Below are 12,174 nucleotides of genomic sequence, written 5' to 3' on the forward strand. Positions count from 1 at the left end.
AGACGAGTTGCAGAGACGAGTTGCAGAGACGAGTTGCAGAGACGAGTTGCAGGGACGAGTTGCAAAGACGAGTTGCAGAGACGAGGTGCAGAGACGAGTTGCAAAGACTAGTTGCAGGGACGAGTTGCAGAGACGAGTTGCAGAGACGAGTTGCAGAGACGAGGTGCAGAGATGGCCGTCAGACTTAAGCAACTCTAAACGATAATGCGAAGAAAGTGAACGAGAATGAAACAGAAACGTGCAGGCTAGCTAAGAAAACGAAAAGAGAGAAAAAATTTCCGAACCAAAGAAAAAACTAAATAAATTTGCGTATATCTGACGCATTGAGACGATCCGAAGCAAGCATCTGCTTAAATGTGTGTAGCTATGCGTAATCTAATCAGATATGTTCATTTATTCCCTGTACGAATATAGATAAATTTACATAGAAGACCGTTATTAAAATTCTATGCATTTTTGTGCCAAATCACAATTATTGTATGCATAATGACAGCATTGGTTGATTCTGCAGCAAATGTTACAATTACAATAATGATAAAGAATGTCAGACAACGCTCTATGTTATAATGTTTTCGAATGTGATTTAATTTCCGCGTAATCCTCGCACAATGTGATTGTAAGACTACGCAGTTTCAATCATTACATTTTCCGCATTCTTCGTCGAGTCAAGAATTGTAAATAAAAGAGCCATATTTCACTTAGTTTATGGCCCTCGCTTATTCAAAACTATGACTACATGGAGTTAGTATCAGCAGATTGAGATAACAACTGATAAGGAGGCCCCGCTAAAGGAGCATCAAAAACCTGCTATAAAGACACAGCAGTACGTAGCAGTGCCCACGCACAGGAACGTGTCTATATATTCAGAAATTACCATTAAAATAAAGCCTCTTTACTAAAAATTATAGCCTGAATTTGAGGGCATTATATCAATGTTCTTATGCAGAAAAATATATTTATGTGACACACGTGACTGCTAAATCGTGAGCACTCTAACTCTCGTAATTTTAGTGACTTGAAGCTGAACAGCGACTATTGAGCTCCGGCAAAACTACATTGGAGACGTAATATGCAGCTACTGCTTTAGTGAGTGCAGTTAATGTTAAGTGATGAGTATACTTGAGATGAAGAGATTAGTGCAGCTAATGTTTTAGTGAGTGTAGTTAATGTTAAGGGATGAGTATACTTGAGATGAAGGGATGAGTGCAGCTAATGTTTTAGTGAGTGTAGTTAATGTTAAGGGATGAGTATACTTGTGATGAAGGGATGAGTGCAGCTAATGTTTTAGTGAGTGTAGTTAATGTTAAGGGATGAGTATACTTGTGATGAAGGGATGTGTGCAGCTAATGTTTTAGTGAGTGTAGTTAATGTTAAGGGATGAGTATACTTGTGATGAAGGGATGAGTGCAGCTAATGTTTTAGTGAGTGTAGTTAATGTTAAGGGATGAGTATACTTGTGATGAAGGGATGAGTGCAGCTAATGTTTTAGTGAGTGCAGTTAATGTTAAGGGATGAGTATACTTGTGATGAAGGGATGAGTGCAGCTAATGTTTTAGTGAGTGCAGTTAATGTTAAGGGATGAGTATACTTGTGATGAAGGGATGAGTGCAGCTAATGTTTTAGTGAGTGCAGTTAATGTTAAGGGATGAGTATACTTGTGATGAAGGGATGAGTGCAGATAATGTTTTAGTGAGTGCAGTTAATGTTTTGGCACAACAGTGAATGTTTTAGGCACACAACACTGGAGTAAATATACAAATCTTGAATGATGAATGTTTTATCCGATGTTACTTACAAAATAACCAATTTTAAACTAATTTTGAGCCCTACAAACAAAATAGAAGGCGTTTCTCATACATTTCTAATTTATGAGAATTTGAATTTCCTCGTTTTCTAGCCAATCAAGGCTAGACATTGCTCGGACCACGTCCAAGGGCAATTTCGGCGATAGATAAACATTGTTTCTCTGCCGCGATAATGTAAGCCATTGATGAGCTTTAGACGTCTAATTTAACTGGTATACACAAAACAACCATTCTCGCCCATAACTAAATTTTTTTTACTTAGGTAATCAAGGAGCAACAAAAATAGCAGTTCTCGCGTCTAATTTACATGTAAACACAAAGCAAGCTTTATCGATCATAACTAATTAATTTATTTTTTAGCTTATCAAGAAGCATCAAAAATGGCGGTTCTCGCGTCTGATTTAGCTGTCCACAATCCAAGCTTATCGATCATAAGTAATTAATTTTTTTATTTAGGTTAACAAGGAGCACCAAAGATTGCGGTTCTCGCGTCTAATTTAGCTGTACACAAACCAAGTTTTATCGATTATTATTATTTGTGACTAATTAATTAATTTGCTCAGGTTAAGAAGAAGGACCAAAAATGGCGGTTGAAGAAGACCCGCCCCCGGCGAGGGGTGAAGAGGAGCTAGACATCCTGGACCACGGCGCCCTCGTCGCCGACATGAAGCGTAACGATCAAGTCTCTCTCGAAGAACGCGCCAAGAAGGCAAAGAGCAACAGAATCAAACAACTGCAGATATTCGAGGAGTTCGAGAAGAGGGGCGCCGCCCCTGCCACAGCCGGGGGTAGGCATGCCAAGATCAAGTTCCCGCCAGACGTGCCTCTCATGGACGCCGCGGCTAAAGGCGCCGTGGATGACATGAGAGAACTAATGAAGAAAGGTGAGCAGATTTCTTGTGTATTAAAATCATCTTTCTTCAAACTTATGAAATCACCAATGCACGAATAAAATAAGCTAAGATTTTCCCGATTAATAGCTTGCAAAAGTTCGTAGCTGAAAGCTGCGGTGTTATAACAGTCTAACTTAAAACAGCGGCAGCTAATGTGTGCACATTATGTATAAAAATTTTGACATATGAGTTGGTATTTCTGAACACTGAAATTCCTAAACAAACAATTTGCAGAACCTGTTTCAAACAATTTGTAGAATGTGTTTCAAACAATTACAGGCTAAAAACACTAAAAAGAATAAAAACTACAGGCATAGTTTTTCTCCAGGTTTGGACCCAAACGCAAACAACTACGAGGGGCTAACAGCGCTCCACAATTGTTGCATCGACGGCAACATTGAGATGGTGAAGCTCCTTCTCGACCACGGGGCGAAGGTGAACGTCTCCGACAAAGATGGCTGGACACCACTTCATGCTGCAGCTACTTGTGGATTCACAGATATAGTGAAAGCTTTGATAAAGGCTGGTGCAGAGCTACTCGCCATCAATGGTGATGGCGACATGCCTTTTGATATCGCTGAAGACGAGAACACTCTGAACGTCATAGAGGAAGCAATGCGCAGTCAAGGTATCACCAACGAACAAGTACAGGAAAAGAGAACCGAGCTCCATGTGACAATGTTCGAAGACGTCAAGGAATTGGTCAAAGAAAACATGAGCTTGGATGCATTCGTTAATGAAGAAGGAGCTACTCTACTTCACGTGGCCATTGCCCACGGATTCAATGACGTAGTGGAATTCCTGCTGGACAACGGGGCGAGTGTCGACATCGGAGACTGCGACGGCTGGGAACCTGTGCATGTAGCAGCTTTCTTCAATAATATTGTAGCGCTGACATTGTTGGTGACTAAAAGACAAGCCAATTTGAGAGCGTTAAACAACTCTGGGGTAGATCCCTTGAAACTTGCGGATTCACTGGACACCAGAAAAGCTGTGCAGAGCCTTCTCAAAACTGATCAACCACAATTAAAACGTGAACACAAAGAACTCGAGGTAATGGCGTCGCTGGACTCACTCGCATCTGATGACACCGTTGCGGAGAATGAGCCCTTGAGCTTCTTAGAAGGAACTTCAAGGGAAACTAACATCGATGAAGTTCTTCAAAATAAAATCGATAGCCCAATTGACAAAAACGAGATTCAAAGCAGTAAATCATCCTTGATTGGAGACGGTGACTTCATGCCTGTGCTAAAGAGGGTTGAGAGCATCAGCACCAAGCGTAGCTCCATCCGTGAGGCGAAAAAACAAGCACCAACCATAAAGAACGCCAACTTCATACGCAGGGACTCATACGAAGCCTACGACAACTCTTACGATCTCCTACTCGTCAAGAAGAAACCCGACATCCAGAAGGTCAAGTCCACCCAAGGCAGTGAAACAGAAGTTAATCCTAAACAGAGTTTAGAAGAAATCGAAGAGAGCGAAGACTGTGAAAAAATACAAGAGGGAATACGATCGGAGCTCAGCCAAGGGCCAACAAAGATCGATGTACTTCCAGCAGCCGCTAGCGGGACAGTTCATTCCGAGCCAATATTCGCCAATGAAGAACCAATAGCAAACTCAAACGAGCTCACCGGTTCGGTTCACCCTTCACCATTCGGCAACGATCCTCCTGAACATGTCTACGAGTTACAGGAAGAAGAAATGGCGGAGGCTGATAAACCTGGCAACACATACGTCAACACCGCAGAACCATTGAACAGTTCTACATTAAAGAATAATGAATATACCCTACCATCTGACAGTGAATCGTCGGACCTTGAACAGGCAGCCCTTGGAGCCTTGGAAACGAGTAAAACCTATCCATCGGCAGTTCTTAAAAAAGAGGAGCCTGCGTCTACCACACTGTATGACAATGGTTCACGAGGAACGTCAATATATGACACTGAGCCACGAATTTACTTGGCAAACAACGCCGAAAAGCCGGTCGCTCCATCAAGTGACAAGAAGGCAGGCTCTTCGCTTTACAAAAATGATACACCGCTTACCTCTCAGGACGAAAAATCCAGTTCATTGTACGAAAACGAAATTTCAAACACTTCATTGTATGATGATCCTTCCCTTACTAATGGAAGTTTTTCTTCATCTTCCGCCAACAACAACCCTTCAGCAACAACATATCAAAATGGTATCTTCACTGCAGATGATAATCTCTATGAAGTAGATTCTTCGTCAATTTCATCCCAAGAAAGTGATTCTCAAGAAAGAAGAAAGAAGGAAAATCCGTCCCAGGTCGGAGCACTGGGCGTAGCTCAGCCAGGTAAGAAAGAAGCAACAGCATCACATAAAAAAGACGCATCCTTACCCAGTTCCGAAAGCCCAAAGTCTACTGCAATCAAAAAAGATTCCGGACACACTCTTAGTGAAGTAGAAAAATCCAGGGAAGGAACTCCAAAAACAGAAAGCAAAGATGCAACGATTCCCAAATTTAGTAGCCAAGTAAATAAAGAAACGATAGATAAAAGTTCAACTATTATTTCTGGTGAGAAGACGCCGAGAAACGATTCTCGAGCCCCGCCTGTAACCACAGTAAGCCAAACTCCAGTACCGCTTCGTCGCAAGAAATACGAAGCTTTACCAGACAACCGAGGACATTCCCAAGAGAAGCCTGTTTCAGGATCCTTACAAGAATTAAAGCTCAGGAGGCAGCAGTCGAGGCAGACGCTAATCATGGAGGAATCAGAAGGACTGACGCCAGTTATTTCAAGGGGCGCGACAAACACTTACGCCACTTCATCGTCCGCCCAGTTTTTCAGACCGCCTGATAGTCCTTCACGTAGCCGCAAGGTCTTCAAGGCTCCAGAATACGAGCCAGATAAAAATATTTTCAAAAGGAAAGGACGGTGTGTTGTAATGTAGAAAATGCAACGGTATTTCTACCAAAATACTACATTGCAATATTGTTAAATTAATCAACGATCAAGTTCAGCTCCATAAATAGTACCGTAGTATTTTTGAAGCCGACAATTTACGGTTGTGAATTAAACAATGGTAAAATTGACCGGCGCTCATGGTCATAACTTCTATAAAATTGTATCAAAGTACATTTTACCATCAAAATATTTTAAATGACTCACGGCTCGCCCATTATTACGAAACTAAAATGTTCAGCAAGTCATTATAGCACATACCGGTAACGTTCTTCCTCTGCACTAGCCGACTCTATCTGAACTGAAAAGTTTGACAGAGAGTTTTGGACAAATTTTATAGACTCACGGGGGAATTCATCGTTATTTTGTTTCGGGTGATTCTGAGTGAGGATTTGATAAAAAAAATACCAGCCTTGCTTAGCTTTGAATGAAAAAAACATGAAAAACGTCGTTGACTAGACAAGGCATAGACCAATGTTACATTTTAATGAGAACGCGCCGATTGAAGTAGTTTCTGCTAGGTATATTTAAAAAGTCTTGTAATTCTCTTGTGATTGAAACTGTGACATGGCAATGCTTAAATAATTCTGTAGGGTGAGGTCAAAGTGGTTGAAAATTTACCTTCCAAGTATGTACATAAGAGCATTGATTATTAATTAAAAGTTTATTCATGATTATACTAATATACTATGTCAGTTTTAAGCTGTTTTTCAATAAATGATTGCATAAAGATTTTATTTTATTCAGAGCCATTTGGTAAACACTTTGTTACAAAACTAGTATATACATAGTTTCATATATTTGATCAAAATGTCAAATACTTACTATGATAAAGCTGCTCATAACTAACTTAAAAACTGTGTTATTATTGATATATAGAACATAAATTAGAGACAAAATGGTAATGAATGAAATCAAAACCTAAATAAATGATATAAATACATGTTATAAAATCCATTAAATTTACAAATAATCATATTAATAAATGTAAAGTAGCTGCAGAAGTGCCTATGCAATAAGAGTGCTAGAAAAGAAAAATTTTATTACAGTTAGGTGACTGACACTTAGGGATGTTTAACAGGGTTATAAGGGATGGTTTTGAGCATTTTTCTTTAATAACTTCTTACCATGAAGCATTTCATAAACAAATTTGGGCTTATTTTTATAGCTCTTTGCCAGGGCTATTGAATGAGATCTCCAAAAAAATTCCATATGCTATTCGTCAGGTGCCAAATGCAAAATAAAAGCATCCCGAATTACCCCTGGGAATGGGGTAATCTGGGACACTTGAAAGAAATAAAACTCAATTTTAAAACGTTTGAAGCATGCAAAGTGTACTCATCCATTACTAACAGTACTACTCTGAAGTCCTTCTCTTCTTTTGTAGATGATGTAGATGTAGAATAAATGACATTTTCTGTGATTTTTGCTTGTTTATCCTTTATTGATACAATATTACCATATCCATACATTGTCGTATTATTGATGTGATATAACCGTATACATGGACAGGCCATTATGCATTTACAATGACCTTGTTCACTGCAAGCTTCATATCAGCAGCCATGTAGCATTTCTTCTGTATCTGTAAGCTTACAGGACGGCTTGTAATTTCACATCATTTAATTTGGTCAAGTAAATTCACTATAACAAAAAAAGATCATAAAAACAAACCTGAAACAGAAAGGAATATTTTAGTGACAACCATCATATATTATTTGGAGAAATAAATCATAGTTTAGGTTAATTACTTTTCATTCTATGTTGCCCGGTGCACAATTCTATCTATGACATTCTATGTACACTTTTATGACGACCGATGATGCATTAATTTTTAGTTGAGTGAAATTTCTTTCGCTGAGTGAGGTAAATGCTGTCTCTTATACACATCTAGATGTGTATAAGAGACAGACNATAAATCTGTCTCTTATACACATCTAGATGTGTATAAGAGACAGCTACGTGTGATCGGTATTATTGAAAAAAATCGGTTTTCCGATGCCGACCGCCAAAAATGGATTTCAGATTCGTAATCTACACCCCAAAAAACATATAATTAAAAAAAAAAAAACACCCTTTTTTTTGGATGTAGTTAATCTGCAATAATACCGGAAAATTCCTATGCTGGGCTGCAAAGACAGAAAAAAAGAAAACTTGATTGCGTCTACAAAAATTTATGTCCATAAAAGTAAAAAGAATCCATATACCTAGATCATATATTACAATTAAAGTTTGTAACTCACAATTGACCCTCAAATGGCTTGAGAAGGTTGATAACATCAGATACAGCTGGCTTGTCTTGCTCAGCCACACTTGGGTCTATCTGACAGTCAGCCTTGACTTGAGGAGCGTTGATGAGTAAACTTATGCACAATAATATTTGAACTGCTACTAGCGTCATTGTTGAATTTACAGAAAAAACTTCTTCATAAAATGGTAGTATACTGTTAAACTACGTAGGTATGAAAGAAGCGAACGAATATTTAAATTAACTAAATGAAACCAGGCTGGTAAGTGGTAAACATGAGGCTGCTAGATGAACAGGACAAGTGGCCAATGAACAGCTGTTAAAGGCTACAGCACAAATAACTTGACCGTTTCCGTATGAACGGAAAAAAAAATTATTTCCGCCCATTTCGAATTAAGGGTTGATAAGTCGGAAGAGATGTGGCGCATAAATTAATTTATTAGCAACTAATAATAAGTATACTGCAATTTCCTGGCAATTTTGATTCTATATACACTTCTGGACAGTGTTTCATCTGTAAAAAATTCGTAATCACCTGAATTGTTAATATCGGTTACTTGAGGAAACTCTTGCATTGTTGCATAAGGGGGCTGCAGTTGTGTCGGTTACTTGAGGTAACTCATGTGTTGTTGCATCAGATAGCTGCAGTTGTGTCGGTTACTTGAGGTAACTCATGTGTTGTTGCATCAGAGAGCTGCAGTTGTGTCGGTTACTTGAGGTAACTCTTGTGTTGTTGCATCAGGGGGGCTGTAATTGGGTCGGTTACTTGAGGTAACTCTTGTGTTGTTGCATCAGGGGGGCTGTAATTGTGTCGGTTACTTGAGGTAACTCTTGTGTTGTTGCATCAGAGAGCTGCAGTTGTGTTGGTTACTTGAGGTAACTAATGTGTTGTTGCATCGGCAGATTTTTCTGCTCGGGTAACTTCAGGTATTCAAGGTATATGTGCTTCGAGTTGCTTCTTTTTACTTCTAAGAGCTCAATTTCGTATATGCAGCCAAAGAAGTTAGTAATAGTAACTACTGGGATGCTTCCGGCAAGAAGAAAGAATACGTCTAAACGTACCAGGGAGTGACAGCCAGTTTGAGATTCCAGAATTCGTCTCAAAGTAAACCGGTTTTCGAGCAAATGTACAACAAAATTTGAAACTGAATTTGGTTGATAACATTTAAATGAGAGTTTTTAAATTTTACTTCACTAAGCGAAACTATGACTCGATTGCGGAGATGCTGCAATCCCTTTCTAACATTGTCTTCCCTGCTATCACAATAACTTGTAAGCTTCAGACAGAGGTGGGCAGTAGCGCGCTACATGTAGCGGTAGCGGTAGCGCCCGCTACATATTTAAGTAGGTATACGAGGTTTTGCCGCTACAGCGCTACCGCTACATTTATAGATAAAGCCTTTAGATTTTACTTAATAGTATTAAATATTATCTAAAAACCAGCATGATACATATATAATATAAATTACAGAATAAAACTGTACGAAAGATTTCGGTGTAATGTTGTCAACCTCAGCCTGTTACTAGTGTCAACATGTTAGTTGTTACCAGAGGTGAGCAGTGGCGCGCTACATGTTGCGGCCGCTACATTTAAGCATTTGTAGCGGTAGCGGTAGCGCCCGCTACATTTAGACTTTAGAGCATGTAGCGGTAGCGGTAGCGGCCGCTACATTTATTAAAGAGCAACTGTCAATATCCCATTTTGCATTTAAATGAAATTGCAATTTTTAATTCTATCCTTCTTGGAACTCCGGTGTTGTTCGGGATGCATGGATATAGCAGGGATTTTGGAAGCTGTACATCACTTGATGTTCCCAGTCGTCATAAATTATCTTGTAACTAAGTAATGATGATTAAGAACAGACCGGTTCACAGTTTCATTTAAAAATTTACTCACATTCATACAATTTATGGGTTCCTGACGATTTTTTCCCGCAATACATTTAATTTATTAGAAATTATCTTTAAGCTTTTTAGTCAACCTCTGTTCCGCGATACTTGATTTAATTATACAAATTAATATTGCGACACCGGATATTATGGGATATTGAGCATCCATAAATACGCGCTCAAATAGCCCGTTCATATTGCCGGGGCCAGGTTCCAAGGTTTCCTTAATTAACTTTAACCCCGCCTGAAATTAATTATTCATTTGCAGAATCCTAATTTTAATACACCCCCGAGCAAAGCTGCGATACTCTGTTTGGATATCAAAATAAACGCCTTCATTTCATGTTTCGATTTCCATTGTTAGCATGATAAAATATTTTTTTACACAAGCGATCGAAATTTTAGCGACAAACTTGGGGTCATTTTTCGACTTACGTCCTTCTTCAATTCGTGTGTTTTCACTGAGAAGACAATGACATCAAACTTTGACTGATCTTTGACTCATCGGCCGAGTCGACCAGTTAATTAGACTAAAAACTAAACCGGAGCTTAGGTAGATCGGCTATACCAGAGACTAGACCAGAGCTTCAGTAGACCGGTTATACCAGAGACTAGACCAGAGCTTCAGTAGACCGGCTATACTATAGCCTATAGGCTAGACCGGACCTTACATAACATAACATAACATAACATAGTGATGTCGGCTCTGAAGTGTAGGCCTGATGTGGCCTGTAGCCTGAGCGCAGTCAAGGCATCATCATCACCACCACAGTTCGCTGTGAACGCTGCAGGTACAAAAGTCTGGTTCTGATGGACTTTGTGGTCACGCTAAACTGGCGCGCGTAATTAAGATATTAGCTTCTATTGTGGACAAGATTAACACGCTTCTAGACGCTCTCCACAGCTCGATAGGCTGCGTGCTCACGGAGGCCCTGTGTGACGTCACGAGCTGATGAAGGTGCTGCTAAACTCAGCTCTGTATTACGGACATAACTGTTGTATTTGAAATAATTTAAAGCTTAATATGATCCGTATGGCTTGATGGGCTGTGCGTTGCATGGTAGTCTACGTAGTATAAAATGCTAATAAAAATCCTGTTTTATTTGTATTGATAACGACGAATAGAAGTAAGTTTTTTATGCATTTAATTGATTGCAAAACGAGAATGCCTGCGTCTTTCATTAAATAAAGAAAGAATCTTGATTTATCTTCTTGTAATCTATAATGCCATGTTCAAATTAAATGGCTGCCGACTGTTAATCGCCCAGAAGCTGTCCAGGTCTTCAATGGCAGTCTGTCATCATAGCTTCACCACGTGATGTTTATTTCGCTCTATGAGATGATGAGTAGCGTTAACTTTGAATATAGCGGCCAGCGTTGTATATTTAGACTTATAAATGAACCAAAAATTTTAAAGCAAGTACAAATTAGGCGAAAAATCGCAGCATCTTTATTGAAAATGTTTCAGAGATCAGCTAAATTGTCCGTTCGGAAATTCCAGAATGCAACTTCAATAAATTAGCACGGTCGAAATTCGCTGGACTGATGCTAAAACCTACAGTTGAAGTCATGCCAGCTAGTTTCGTGGCTTGAACGCTGGATTAGAGGCAGAAATGGGTCGAGGGATGTAGAAGGGGTTGTTAATGGTTAGGATATAGTAATTAAATATGTGCTGCATCTATTAAACTGGCTAAGAGTTAGTTTTTTTTTAAGTAGATAAGAAATAATATTTCTGGCGCTTAAAAATCAGCAGAAAAATGAAAGGTAGAACTGAAGTAAAAAAATAATCCTTACCATTGATCAAGGAATATTTCAGAAGGGGTTTTGTACAAAGTTTTTTACTATGTAAACATAGGATAAAAAATGTTTGAATTGAGAAAAAATTAGTCAAGCAATACAAATTCTTTTTTATAAGTTTAGAATTTGTACAGAAATTCGATTCAGGAAATGTTTATTTTTTTTTAAATGGATCTATTCCGTTATTTATACTAATATTTCAGATTTTCTTTGCATGTTTCTTCATGAATTCATAAAAAAATAAGAAAAATCAATTGAATGAGTGATTTGAATGATACAATGAGCGCTTTGCTGCGTGCCTAGATAGCTCAGTTGGGAGAGCGTTAGACTGAAGATCTAAAGGTCCCCGGTTCGATCCCGGGTCTGGGCATAAACTTTTTACAGAGCCGGCTAGCCGCACTGCTGATCAGGGGCCATATTTTCAAAACTCGCTAAGCGAACGTAAGTACTTACGCTCTATTTTCTTGTCTATGATTGGTGGACTTTGCTTGAAATGCCGTCAATGATTGGCAGATGAACTTACGATCTCTTAACTTTTTTGGAAAGTATAGGCCCTGTATATTAAACTCGTATGAATGAATATTAAACGCATGCCTGAATTTATACTTGAA

General features: G+C 38.9%; 2 protein-coding genes and 1 non-coding gene across 4 annotated transcripts in view; 2 read left to right on the plus strand and 1 right to left on the minus strand.

Moving 5' to 3' along the window:
- Positions 1-8,199, minus strand: part of LOC108664442 (cation-dependent mannose-6-phosphate receptor) — a 15,830-nt gene extending 7,631 nt beyond the window's left edge. The window contains exon 1 of the mRNA XM_018151027.2: positions 7,872-8,199. Coding sequence (XP_018006516.1) covers positions 7,872-8,029 — 158 coding nt within the window. The 5' untranslated portion in view covers positions 8,030-8,199. The remainder of the gene's footprint in view (positions 1-7,871) is intronic.
- LOC108664441 (protein phosphatase 1 regulatory subunit 12A) lies at positions 830-6,358 on the plus strand. Of its 2 annotated transcripts, none has more exons than XM_018151026.2 (3): positions 830-1,086; positions 2,369-2,689; positions 3,027-6,358. In XM_018151026.2, exons 2-3 carry the CDS (start codon positions 2,389-2,391, stop codon positions 5,615-5,617), a joined length of 2,892 nt encoding a protein of 963 aa, XP_018006515.1. In that variant the 5' UTR covers positions 830-1,086; positions 2,369-2,388; the 3' UTR covers positions 5,618-6,358. The 2 variants fall into 2 exon arrangements, with proteins under 2 accessions (XP_018006515.1, XP_047741658.1); XM_047885702.1 differs by lacking the exon at positions 830-1,086 and adding an exon at positions 1,607-1,622.
- A 3,661-nt stretch (positions 8,200-11,860) lies between the features above and the next one.
- Trnaf-gaa lies at positions 11,861-11,933 on the plus strand. The gene has a single exon. It is a non-coding gene; the product is annotated as a tRNA-Phe (tRNA).
- The last annotated feature ends 241 nt before the right edge of the window (positions 11,934-12,174 follow it).

The sequence above is a fragment of the Hyalella azteca genome, unplaced genomic scaffold, assembly GCF_000764305.2.
Source record: "Hyalella azteca isolate HAZT.00-mixed unplaced genomic scaffold, Hazt_2.0.2 contig2797, whole genome shotgun sequence".
In the NCBI taxonomy this organism is placed as follows: domain Eukaryota; kingdom Metazoa; phylum Arthropoda; class Malacostraca; order Amphipoda; family Hyalellidae; genus Hyalella; species Hyalella azteca.